At 42.7% G+C, this 13,777-nt stretch overlaps 1 protein-coding gene across 1 annotated transcript in view; it reads left to right on the top strand.

Annotated features, from left to right (window-relative positions):
* SLC4A11 (solute carrier family 4, sodium borate transporter, member 11) overlaps window positions 1-13,777 on the top strand; it is a gene marked incomplete at its 5' end in the record, with an annotated part of 79,630 nt that overhangs the window by 57,604 nt on the left and 8,249 nt on the right. The window contains 6 exons of the mRNA XM_010282861.1: window positions 170-302; window positions 613-686; window positions 5,056-5,305; window positions 6,038-6,144; window positions 7,312-7,480; window positions 10,829-11,002. Coding sequence (XP_010281163.1) covers window positions 170-302; window positions 613-686; window positions 5,056-5,305; window positions 6,038-6,144; window positions 7,312-7,480; window positions 10,829-11,002 — 907 coding nt within the window. The remainder of the gene's footprint in view (window positions 1-169; window positions 303-612; window positions 687-5,055; window positions 5,306-6,037; window positions 6,145-7,311; window positions 7,481-10,828; window positions 11,003-13,777) is intronic.

Raw genomic sequence — 13,777 nt, forward strand, 5'->3', positions numbered from 1 at the left:
AGGAGAACGATTTGGGCTGGTCCAGTATTCATAATACAGGAGTGTAAGAACAGGGTTTTAATGCTATCTGCTGTAAGTGCGTTGGTTCTTTTTGCCATCAAGCAAATGGGAATCACAGGGTGGTAATGACGAAAGTTTAATCTGACACATGAATGCTTCATTTTTGCAGTCATCCAAGGAATCTGTGACGACTACAACTTGGATTTCAGTGCTTTCTATGCCTGGATTGGGCTGTGGAACAGCTTTTTCCTTGTGATGTACTCCCTGTTTAATTTAAGTCTTCTGATGAAGCTCTTTAAAAGGTAGCTATTCTCAAGAAGTCATATTTTGATCAGATTACTCAGCAAATGGAAAAATTATACATTCCACAAGCTCCTTAATTACAAACTTGCCACAAAATGTATTTTGTGAGATGAGGCTAGTATCATTTCAGCTTATTGTTCCAGCTTGAAAGAAGCTTTTAAAGATTCACTGGGTTTTGTTTCCTGAGTTGGAGTTTAAATAAAACTGGTATATTTTCATGTAAATGCATGAATATGCTGATTTTCCTTTGAATGGAGTTGAATGCAGACTTTGATAATGGCTATAATAATTCCTGGGATTTTTTCACAGGTCAACAGAAGAAATAATTGCACTTTTTATATCCATCACATTTGTGCTTGATGCTTTCAAAGGCATTATTAAAGGTAAGTCTTGCAACAACGCTTTTCAGTGCAGATCTCTGCTTTGCTTCCTTGTCAAAGGGAAATACAAGGCTGCAAATATGCATGATGTTTGCTTGTTCCATGTTCATTCAGGGTCTTCAGGAAAAAAGTGTGTAAGATTGAAGCAGCCCTGTGTCAGGAGTTTACCTGGATATGCAGAATTTCTATCATCTCAAATTTCAGTTTTCTGAGATAGAATTAGTGTCTTAACAAATGGAGAACCATATTAATGTTGCTGTGAAAGTCTTCCCCTGATACCAGTCTCTGATCCTGGTAAAAAAAAGTCCAATTTGAACACAGTGTATCTAGACCTCTTTCCTTGTTATGTTATTAAAACTACATGGAGGGGAGTTGAAAGATGGGTTTAGATTGCCCATTCTCATGTGAGCTCTGAAACCCAACATAAGGATTGCAGTGCCTTTCAGCATGCTCCTGAAGCTATTTTGCCCTTTCCAACCACTTTGGTCCCCACTTCTGGGTTAAGTTCTAGGTGAGTATCCATGAGCAGCCTTGGGTTTATCAGATTTCTTTGGCATCTTTCTTCCTCCTGATCAGGCTTGGTAGAAGGTGTTTGTGAAGGTGAAAGATGCTAGCAGAAATGCCATGTGAATGGCATCCGTTCTGTTCCACTCCAGTGAGGAGTTGGCCAAGTCTGCATTCCTTGTTGTTTTTAATGACCTATTGTCCAACAGCCCTAAGTTTGGGCTATCCTTTGAAATCCTTCAGGACATATCTAAGCGCATTGCACCCATCCCTTGTTTTCAAGATTCTCAGGCTTGGCTCATTATAGTATCTTGCATGCAAGGGGGACACCTTCAAAGGGCAGGTTTGACACTGCAAAGCAATTTGAAGTGAGATAATTTCTCGCTTCATTGGGAATCCTTAATTTGTATCCTTGGGCATATGCTTTGATTGTGCAATCAGAGTTGTTGTTTTCTCAGTACAACGCCGACATCTTTCAAACATCCTGCTTAGATAAAGGTTGGTGAAGGAGAAGCTGGTTTCCCATAGCAGGGGAATGAGGTGCAGGTTAAAGGTACAGAAAGCATCCGTTGATCTCAGCTGCCAGACTTTCAGGAATATGCAAGTAATACCTCAGAATGTTGCAGTGGGGACAGAGGATCCTGGTAGTTAATTAGTGTAATTAGTTAAATTATTCCTTGTACTTGAAGGGCTGAGTTTATAGGAACAAAGGTAATAAAATCAAACCAACACTCTGCTTGTTTGCCAGCTCATGTTGGCTTGAGCTGCATCTGGGACTGTTTGGTGCACCAACAGATGGGACCCCAGGTTCAGCCATGTTCCCAGATGCAGAAGGGTGCTGATGCTGGCAGGCACAGGCTTTATCCTTAACCCTCCCAGTGTTCATATTTAAACACATGACACCAGTGCAGCTCATGGCTGCATGCTCATCTTTCTTCTTCCCCTCCTGTTTTGTAGGAGGTTGCTGCTGCCATCTCCCCCTCAAAACTTTGGTTGAGCAGGGAAAGAAAGCTGGTACCTTCTCCATGCTGTTAAATGTGTCCTGGTAATGGCTAGCCAGCTGACAGCAGCTTTGGGCTTCCCGAGTGCCAGGGGACATGCTGCTCTTGCTCAGATATGATTTCCTCAGTCTGTTCATAGCCTTGATTTTTTTGCAAGGTACATGTGCAGGAAAGAAGGGGGGAGGGATGCAATTACTGTACAGAGGAATCAAGCCATGTGCGTTCGCGCTATCCCGGTGACACTTTGTTTTTGCCATGTGGCCCAGCCACTGAAGCTGTGTTTGTTTGATCTTGACATCTGCACTCTGCAGGAAACGGCGGTGAACCGGCTGAAGCAAACAAAGCGAGTTAATGTTGTTGGAGGGAACTTGAGCATGCACTAGGCTTGAGAACGGCTCTGTTTCAGCGAGGGCACCACCTGCTTTGCTGCTCTCTCTGAATGTGGGCAACAAGATTCACTCAGCTCTTATAAAAACGAACTATGCGTTTGCAGGAATCAAATACTTTATAGCAAGTCTGTGGTGCGGGACAAAAGGCCTCCACTAGCCATCTTGGCATGTTCTCATTGCTTTAACTAAATGTATTTAACTTAAAATACAAGAGTAAAGTCAAAGTTTCTTCTTCTGTATCCAGGACTGAGTGGAGCAATCCTACCTGGTTTTGAGGTGACTGCAAATTGAATTGCAGCCTGAGAGGTACATAGATGTAGTCAGGCTGAACACAGTGCACCAAAGATGTGCTTAGCCCTAAACATATTATTGCAGTATAACCAAGCATGGGGAAATTGAGAAAATCCACACGACCCCCAAAAAACTAACTTGTTTCTTATTTGTTCAAGTCCAAGTCTAACTACGGAAGCATGCAAATACAGTCTGCATAGTTGCCAGGTTGCACGTGCTGTCGGTTTATCATATGCTCAGTAATTGTCCGTGTCTCTAGGACTTAGAAATGCTTAAGGTCAGCTGAGATGGTGAACAGGCTTTTAGCCCCGGCCAGCTGCTAATCCCCAGGAAATACTTCCATAATGATTTTTGTTATGACAAAAGTGTCCTTTAACGTTCAGAGGTGGAAACTGCAAATCTTCCAGCAACCTGTTCTGTGCTGGTGTGCAGGTCACGGCAGTGCTCTGTGCCTCGGTTTACCTGTTTGCGAAGCAGGGGTGGGTGTCCTGCCTGGGCTGGATACAGCTGTGAGGATGGAGGGAGGAAATGATAGCAGAGCCTCTTCCGTAGCACGTGATGCAGAAATATGCCGTTCTGACGGAGGTTGTAATGAGATTGCTCCTTACTAGAGGAACCCTTCTTGTGCTTTAAAGGTGCAATGATCTCCTAATTTCTGGCTGCTACTGAGAGCAAATTGAAAGGTTAAATCTTGACCTGTAAACCTTCTATTATCTTTAAATTTATGTACAGAAGTATTGAATGTGAAGTAACTAGGTTTTTTCTCTTGTGACCTTCCTGCCCTATTGACCTCATCCATCTGTCAAATGCCCAGACTCCTTTTAATACATAAATGGTGGTACAAGAAGGTTTATTACCAGTGGTGAAACAGCAGCACAATTAAACTTTGGGCATTTTACATTAGGGTTCACATTTTACAAACTGTGCTTTGGCCAAATTCAAGGTGGTTGCAAATATCAAGTGTGTTTTCAAGAATTTTTACAGTTTGTTTTGCTAGCTTTCAAACATTTAGAATTAGTTTGTTTTGCCTGTTGTCCCTGTAGCTGCTGCAGATGAAAAAGCTGAGGTGCTTGGGGTTTTTGGAAACCTGATTATTTGGGGGTGGTGGAAAATATTGTGAGGAGCAGTGTAGCCTAAGCTTCAGAATATTGTGGTTTTGCCTAAAGAGGATGGTCTTGCCCTAAATTTTTGAGGTTCCTTATGCAAAGCTTGAAGTGATATTTTTACTAAAGCAAAGAAAGGTAGAGGGGACTGCAAAGCTCTGACATGGTGGTTTCCATCCTCCTGTACCTCCCCATCGGTATGGGGGGAGAGCAGGTGCTGCCTGCTGCCATCCGATCACATAACATGGGAGTATCAAGGCTGCAAAGCCCAGTTGCCATCTTCTGTTTTTACTTGCTCCTTGTGGCACCTCAGGCTCTTGTTCCCAAAAGAGGTGAAATCATCCCAACACCACGTTTACATGCTTGAAGCCAGACATTGCCATAGAAATGGGAACACAGCTGTCTAAATGCTCAGAGCAAGAGTGTATTTACAACTTAAGTACTTATATAAATGGACCTAACCTAATACATTTATGGACAGTTCCAGAGGCATTACTGGGTGTTTCACTTGTACAGGTTTACTTCAGGTGCTGTGTAACTCTTATTTCGATTTGCAGTGTAAATGTAAATGTTCAGCCAGGTTTTGCATATCATCAACATTTCTCTTTAAAATTTGGACCAGCCTTGGAGGAAAAATTACTGTACACTTTGTAGTCCACTTCAGGATCTGTGCAGCTTGGTTGCTCTTAATGTTTCTCAGAGATCCTGATGGAATTTGTTTACCAGGCTGCTGTAAGTAGGGATGTGTGTGTGTGTGTGTATATATATATATATATTTAAGAGCAGTAATTCCAGTGCTAGGAACAAAATCACATAAATAATTAGCACTGGAAATCCTTACAGTTCATACGTGTTCCTTCAGATCAGTTTAACTTTCAACTGTTAAAATAAATTTGTAAAGCACTGTCTTTATAAGAGAAGCAGCTCTCCTGATTTCTTTGCACTGGTTTGAGGGGTAGAGCTACTAATCTAATGAAGCGTAACGTTAATACTGCATGATCAAGCAAGAACGAGCCACTTTATTTTTACTTGCTTTGATTGTCACAAACCTATCCTAATACTTGCCTGTTGGTTGTTTGTACAGTTTTTAAGAAATATTACTACCATGGGCGCACAGGAGACAGTTACTTGGAAAAAGCACGAACTGATGCTATTCCAAGCCTCGGCATCAATACCACCTTCTTGATGAATTCATCAGTGAGCAGATCCATGTCCCTAGAGAATCAAACAGGCACGCATGATGTGCATTATGGACGTGAAACTGCCGTCCTTAGTCTCATGTTGATGTTGGGTACCCTTTGGCTTGGTCATACGCTCTATCAGTTTAAGAAAAGGTGAGTTACTTCAGTCTTAGAGCTCAGACTACTGATTATTTCATATTATCTGTGAGGAATCACTAATGGTTTAGATCTTCATTCTGTAACCCTGAAAAATCGGGTGGAATTCTTCCATTAGTGGCAGTGGAAGCCAAAGCCAGAGATGAACTTGGCTAGCCACTTGGAAAATGTTAGCAGCACAACAAAATGTTCAGTCACTAGATGATGCCCTTCCGTATTTGGCTTGGCGTTGCAAGTGATTTTTTAGAAAGCTTTGGGTGAACTATGTATTTCATGTTGGAACGCCTGTAACACTCCCCAAATAGGCAAAAATCCCTGATGGTGCTGGAAGGTCTACTGCAAATGTACCTTCAGTGTGCTCTTGGTTGTCAAATGCTCAGCTCTAACTTGAGTTTTACTCCTATTGCCCATAAAACTCATTTGAAACGCTTGAGTAAGCAATTAAACTAAAGTAGAAATGAGACACAAATCAGTGCTTGGAGGACTTTTTTTCTAGCTTGCATCTTGTTCTTGTTTGCTTATGGGTTTTGCTTATGCATTCATCAACCTTCAAAGGCTATAGATACCTGAGGATTTAGGTCTGAATTAAAGGCTAATTCTGCACTCCAAGTATCTCTTTAGAATTGCAAGATGGGACTGAATTTTCACGTGTTAATGCCTAATGTTATCTGTATTGGGCAATCGTCCCTAGTGTGGTGTTGATGGAAATTTTTTGTCTTTATATTGCAGCCCGTATTTGCATGCGAGAGTACGTGAAATTCTGTCTGACTGTGCCTTACCGATTTCAGTTCTGACTTTCTCTGTTGTGGGTTCCTATATCTTCAAGGAAATTGAAAGTAAGTTACATTTTTATTCTCTGGAATACTGGTGGAAGCTATTTAGGGTATCTGAAAAAGCAAAATTAAATCCTAGGAAGATTTTGCTAAAAAATAGCAAAGTTCATCCATATAATTTCAAAAATACTGTATGTACCTCCCACCACCCCACGAGCTCAGAGTTCCTCAATATTATATTTAATTAATTCAAAACCCTAATCAAATGAGGCTGAGTGAAGTTTTTTCTCTAGATAAATTATTCCAGTGAGCTTTTCATTTCAATGTAACTTTCCTGTAAGAGATACGTACTTTAAGAGGATCAACAATTTCTGGCAAAGAACAAAGCACAGAGTAATTAGCAGGCAGGAAGGGTTGTTGCCAGTCATACAGATGTAGAGTTGATGATCCCAGTCTGTCCTCTTTGTCTCCAGTTTACGTTTTCCTAATTTAGGTGAAATGGTGCAGAGCATCTGGGCAGTTCTAAGTTACACAAGGAAATCTAAAAATGAGACACCATTCATTGGCCAAATAGATCAGCTTTTCCATATCAGGAAGCGATAATGGGGACAGGAATTGCATTGTCCTGTGGTGACGTGGGTGGGTGATGTGAGGAAATGTATGGAAACAAATAAGAAATGGCTTTTTTCTGTGATGGACATTCCATCCAGTTGGCCACATGTCATTTTGTAATTCATGTGTGATTTATTCCTAGCCATGGATTTCTTCCGATGGTAGGAAATTAAGGACATTTTATACTAAAATGTCTTGTACGGCTTGTTGGATATGAGGAAGTTTTAAACCACCTCTGTCAGTTGATTAGCTGAGGAGGAGGAATATACTGCTAGTTGGAAGTAAGGTTTTTCTAATCTAAAAACACCTCGCATCTGTGGAAAACAAGTTTCGCTCTTTTGTTTTGCTCAAATATATATAATGCCTCACTAGAACTAGCAGTAATCTGTCAAATCAGGATGGCAGCCAACTTTGAAGAGGATGGAGGGGAAAAAATAAACTGAAACAGCCAGATGAGTCTGTCTTGTATGGCCTTCTGGCTCCCACATGCCAGAGCGTCACGCCTGGGTTGCTGCGTTGGTTCCCAATAGTTCGTGGTGTGGGTAAAACATTACTTGAGTCCATATGGATGGTTGGACAAGAAGGTGCCTCCTAACATTATTCCCTTCCTCCTTCCAGTGTCCAAATTTAACTACAACCCATCTGAGAGCTTGTTTGTGCTGGCGCCAGTCCAGTCCCTCTCCATTGGGTCAGTGATGAGTGCCATGGGGCTGGGGTTCCTCCTGTCAATGCTCTTCTTCATAGAGCAGAACATCGTGGCATCGCTTACAAATGCCCCAGAGAACAGGTAATGCTTTTGGTGGTACTTTTCTTCTGTGGAGGGAAGTCCTCAAGCCTCTTTGCAGCAATACTTGTCTAAAGCTTGTCTGAATATCAGAAAAGATATTCAGGACCTGTTGGAGCGGGTCCAGAGGAGGCCACAAAAATGCTCGGAGGGATGGAACAGCTCTCCTATGAGGACAGGCTGAGAGAGTTGGGGTTGTTCAGCCTGGAGAAGGGAAGGCTCTGGGGAGACCTTATTGCAGCTGCCAGGTTAAAGGGGGCCTCTAGGAAAGATGGGGACAGACTTTTTAGTGGGGCCTGTTGTGACAAGACAAGGGGTGATGGTTTTAAACTAAAAGAGGGCAGATGCAGACTAGATCCAAGGAAGCAATTTTTCCCTATGAGGGTGGTAAAACCCTGACCCAGGCTGCCCAGGGAGGTGGTAGATGCCCCATCCCTGGAAACATCCCAGGTCAGGCTGGACGGGGCTCTGAGCAACCTGCTCTGGTTGAAGATGTCCCTGCTCATGGCAGGGGGATGGATTAGATGGCCTTTAAAGATCCCTTCCAACTCAAAGATTCTGTGACGTGTTCTTCAGAACTTCTGTTGTCACAGATGAAAGTAACTCTACTGCTTAAGTCCTCCCTATCCCCAAAACACAGTTTTGTGTCAGTAAATAAAAAATGCAAAGTATCAATGTGCTCATCACCTCAGCCTGTTTCTTTGTCCATGTGTGAATGTTATGTAGATATTTTGTGTGGCTTGAGTTCTTGTGGATGTACCTCTAGATACTTAGGGAGTGTCTGACACATACGGACATTTGAATTGCTCTTGCAGTGTAGAGAATTTTTTGAAAATGAAAAGTCAATGACCTGCACAAATGTCTTTGCATGATATGCTGTAGTTGAGCGTCACAAAAAACGTGTTTGGAGCTGTTTAGTCTCTGATTGAAAAGATGGAAGTGAAGTAAAGCAGTATGTCTGTTGTCCGATAGGTCTGATTTATGTGCACACTTGAGTTGAGATGTTGCACTGTTAAAATATTCCCTCTGATGTTTTTGTGCCAACTGCAATCAGATATGATATCAAGAATGAACGTGTATGACTTTTTCCAGGGAAACCACCAAGTCTCAGAGGATTTTTTGCTAATGTAATGTGTGGGAGGGTTCTCTCCTTGCATAACATGCATTAGCATTCTCTATGTCGTAGCTGGAGTGACACTGAATTAGGGGAGAGAAGACAAGCTCAAATTCAGTTATACTAATTTGGTTTTGACCACTTGATTTTTTTTTCTTCTTATCTTTATTATATCCCTTTACTTAAAGTGTTGCATAAATATGTAATGTAAGTGGGTCATCTCTTTCCTAATATGAGTTTCTTCTAAACTTTTGGTGTTTTCCACTAGGGTAACTTTAAAGAATGTAAAATATTCTTTGGAGTTCTTCATAGTGTTTTTCATAATGCTTTGTTACAGGGCTGAGCTTATGCTGATCAGGTATCAGGGCATGGGTTTTTAGAGATGGAAAAACTAGGATTTGACACCTTCTGTTTGTGATACCATCACAGAATAAAAATACCATCGTCTATACCAGCCAAATGGAGAACGTGCTGTTCATCTTACCAAATGCATTTCCTCATGTAGAAAAAAAACAGGGAAAGGATGATGCTTGCCTGAAAATACACTGATGTGCTTTTAGTAAAGAATAATCACAGCAAGCTTATGGGACAGTCCAAGGAATACTAGGCTGGCTAGGCACTATGAAAATAACCTAGGATAAGGCATTCTAGATGTCTTTATGTGTGTTAAGCTAGACAAGCTCAGGGGAGCCTATCCGTTGGTCACAGCAGGAGTGACCAGTGGCCACAGCAAGACTGCAGAGACCAGTGTTCCAAGGGGACTAAAATGATGCTGCTGTTAGATATATGGCCTTTGTACATAAAAAGCTCTCTGAAAAGGGCAGACAGGACAATCAAATGATAACACTGGGGATGCTGGAGATGCCTTTGCTCTGAGAAAGCAGCACATGAGCAGGGGTAGTGCTTTCAAAGGGTGAGCCAACACAGGAAATGTGTTTACAATCCCACCCTTCCTGCCAGCACCTTCCAGCCTCAGAGGCATTGCAATGTAGACATCTACCTGACCTAGTCACCCTGTGGCCTCCTCAGTCAATGGAGGTGAGCACTTCCAGTGGGACAAGTCGTTTTGTTCCAAAACTGAACCCCACCCAAGATTTCTGCTGCCCAAACAATGGCATCTGCTGCTCTGAGATAGACATTAGGCATAGATCTTCATGTGCTGGGTCATGTCTTCTAAGCTCCATGCATCTCGTGTCCTAGAGCATCTTGGATGGCTCCAAGTCTCTGCGTAGGTATTGAATGGAGCTTGCTTGGGTGGCATTAAGACACCTAAATGGTGCTCCCTTTCCAGTTGATGGTGCCTGGAGAACAATTCAGCTGATCCCTTGTGTTGTGTCAGGGTGACAACTGCTGTCTGCTCTGATGCCCAGGCAGAAACACAGCTATAGATCTTTAAGTTAGGTATCAAAGTCTGAGAGCTGAATCCTTCCCCAGCCTTTTTCTAAATTTTACTTGCAGTATCTGAGCAGTTGGTACCAGATGGGTATATTCAGGAAAGAGGCAGACCGTGCAAAAATGGCAAGGTTAAAGTAGATGCGAGTTCAGTTGCTCTCTGTGTAGTCCTTGCAAAGTGAGTGTAAATTGGCCAGCTTCCTTGAAGGCTGCCAGTTTCCCCCACCCCTAACAAACAAAATGGGGAGGCTACCCTACTTTCACTGAAGTTAGGAATATATCTCCTTGGCTGACTGCTAAGGAGGAGCTGAATCTTAATGAATTCATGTCCCATTTTTCTTATCATGCAGTAGCAATTACATAATTAGGAGATTACTGCAGCATACGGAACACATGTTCTGTTTGTGGGGAAGGAGAGAGATCAGGTTTAAAAACAAGATGAGTGGGAAACTTCAGTATCAGTAGTTTGGCAACCCATGCCCAGGTTTCTAACCACTCCCCACATGAACTCTGCTAGCAGGTACATGTGTGTATTTTGAGTGGGCTCTGCAATAAACGTAGAGGCAAAATGCTGATGAAATTTTCATGGGCTGTTATTTCAGTGGGTTGCCTTTCTGTTCAGCATTGTTCTTTCCCGGAGATGACTGCTTTGGGAGCAAACTATCGAGTTTCATTACCTTTCGTGTTCATGGAACGCAGGCTGTAAAGCAGGAGGAGTGTGAAATCACTCTGTGCATGGAAGTGCACGTTGGTATTTGGTATTTGAGCTGGGGTTCAGTTAAGCAGGAACAGCCTGTTACAGTTTGCACCAGGTGTAATTACTGTCAACAAAAACCTCATTTCAGGTTGGTGAAGGGAACAGCTTATCACTGGGACCTCCTGCTTGTTGCTCTGATTAATACGGGGCTGTCAGTCTTCGGCCTCCCGTGGATCCATGCTGCCTTCCCTCACTCCCCGATGCATGTCCGCGCCCTGGCCTACGTGGAGGAGAGGGTTGAAAACGGACACATCTATGAGACGTGAGTAGGAACCGCAGAGCTGTTTTGGATCTTTGGTTTCATTTGTGGTTTCCTAATCCTTTGGGTACGGTGGGTTATGTGGTTGGGGAGTTAGCTGTCTTGAAGACCTGCAGGATATGAAGGTGGAGGGGAGATGCACCAAACGAAGCCACCCCAGCCAGCATGGCCTGTGACCCTGCTTCATCCCCCTTCACCAAAGTGCCTGTTTTAGGACAGTCACAAATTTGCCCTCTCATCAGTGGCTGGCAGCAGCCTGCAGGGATTCCACCCACGACGGTGCAAATTGTCTTCTGGAAGAGTCAGCCAAGGCCTTTTCAGACTTATCCTTGTGGAAAGCTGAGGAGATGCTTTGGCCAGATCTTTCCACATGTCTTCACCAGAAAAAATCCAGTCTGATTCATTGCCTGAAACCTGTCTGGTGGTTATTACAAAGGGCAGGAAAAATGCAGCATTATTTCAGAGCTCCCATAGCATCTTCTGCCACGTTTTGGGAAGGCGAGATGCTTATTCAAATTCTCTTGTTTTTAAGCAAAAGCAACTGTGAAGCCATGCCCCGGTCACGGCTTTCTGTTTGCAACCAGCATTTTTTGCTGTTCTGAGTTGTCCAACAGACTCTTATCTGAGACCTATTTTTAAAAAAAATTAACCCAATCTCTCATGAAACCTCCTCCAGAACAGAGATTATTTGGTCTGTTTGATCTCAGTATGTTACAGGTGAGGGCTTTTACCTCAGAAGTGGTAATTTCCACTCACATGCCATTAGTTTTAATTATCCTGTCTTGATTTCCATTTTCTGAATTTCCATTTATCAAAAATGAGGCTAAGCAGTCATTTGCTTCGGGGGACAGAGTGGGTCTGTCTTTTAATTTCAGTCTTGCCTTCATGCTGTTCTTGGTGCCAGCAGGCCCAGCCCAACATGGCACAGCTGCTTTTTGGGTCTGTGATAGAACAAATTTCATCTTCCACATCTGGAAATTGATGAGTCCTCCCTCTCCCTGCAACACTTTTACAGACCTTTCTTGGGAAAACAGTCACTTGGGCTCATATTCCCATTAGTATGTGCTGGTAATAGTTGTTCCCACAGCTCTATCTGTCTTGAATAAATGTTAAACCCTATTTCAAAAAAAAAAAAAGCAACTTAGTAATTTGAGTTCTGTAGGATTTTAATCCATGCCCTTGCACCTGGTGTCCATGATCTGCTCTGGGATACCTCTGCTTTCCATTTCTTTGTGACATGCAGAATTTACACTTTGAAACCATGCGCCATGCCTCCTTCCTGTGTATTCTGTTGTCAATTTTAATACCTGGTTGTCTTTTTCCTGTTTTGCCACCCACTGTTTTTATTCTGCACTCTGGCTTCTCCCTGATGCAGTCCAGTTCCTTGCCTGAATTAAGAACTACCTCCTGCCCTTGTCCTCTGATCCTTCACCCAGCTGCCCTAAAAGAGCATGAGACTCCTCTTTGGCCATGCTAACCTAGATATGGCTCGAGTGAGTATCCTAAAAAGGACTGAGGGATGCCCTGATCTCACTAAGAGTGTTCCCTTGCGGCACAGCTCTTCCTCTGCTAGAGGCAAATAGGTACGTAAATGAGTGCTGTGAACTGGATATTGGGAGTGAAGAAGGGAATGAGGATTTCCTAGTTATCTGAACTCCCTCTGAGACTGAAGCTTTTTGTTCTCTGCAAAGCACAGAGCTATTAACAGGAGACTCTGAGCGATGTTGTTGTCATTACTTTCTTTTCCTCTTAGCCAGTTCTGCTGATAAAGAAATGTACTGAAGCCGAGTTAGAAAATCAGGAGTTCTTTCAGTGCTGGCTCCCTTGGCAGGCTCCTTTCCTGCACTTGAATCAAAGCTCTTGGTGAGAATGGTGATATAAACAAGAATAAATATCTGTCCAATGAAAGCAAAATTTTCTTCTCCCCTGTGGAGTAACCGCTTGAGTTTCATGTGGCAATCTGCAAATAAACTCTCATTACTCATGTGGAGGAGGTTGGGAATGGCTAATCCTGTGCTAGCTATATGTAAAGGATTCTGGAGAAATGAGGCTGGATTATGCTCTTTAATTTCCATTAATTACTTCACTTCCATTGCAGCACAGGCTTTCTGGAGCTGTTTCCTCAAGGGACAAACCAGATTCTGAACACATGCAAATTACTGGAGTTCTTCTGTTGACTTAATGTGACTGTTCTTGATGTCCTTACCCTGGAAATAAGAAAAGTGCTAGGGATTGGCAAAAGACCAATTTGAGGCTGGAAACTTCAGTTTTAAAGATATTAAGTTTGGACAATTATGAGCAACTTAAAGTAGTTTGGAATTTCTTATCAGAACATAGTTAAAGTAGCATTAGCAGGAGCTGACAGTAGTAGTTGCAGCACATCTTGTATGTGATCAAACACTCTTGGGGGTGCAGCGATCACTGCACTGAAGAGATGGCAGTGGAAAATTTCATTAATTTAAAAAATCCATTACCAAAGGGCTGCTGCTCTGAGCTGTTCTGTACTTGCAGACTTACATCTGACTGAAATGTGGTGGCTTTGTATCTAATTTTGATCCTGAGCTCTTTGGTTTGCATGACTTCACTTGCAAGGAACCTAGCGGACTTGTGCGTGCTTGGACTGACGCTTGCAGGTCACGAGCATTTGTAACAGTGGATTAGATCTTTGCCTGATATAGCAGAAATGCTTCCTCTGTAACTTGCCCAGTGACAAAGCCAAGGGAGCTCTTGCTGTACCTGAATGAAGCTAAATCAGTTAGTGCATCCTTTCATTCCTGC

Source organism: Phaethon lepturus, unplaced genomic scaffold, assembly GCF_000687285.1.
Source record: "Phaethon lepturus isolate BGI_N335 unplaced genomic scaffold, ASM68728v1 scaffold8370, whole genome shotgun sequence".
Lineage (NCBI taxonomy): Eukaryota > Metazoa > Chordata > Aves > Phaethontiformes > Phaethontidae > Phaethon > Phaethon lepturus.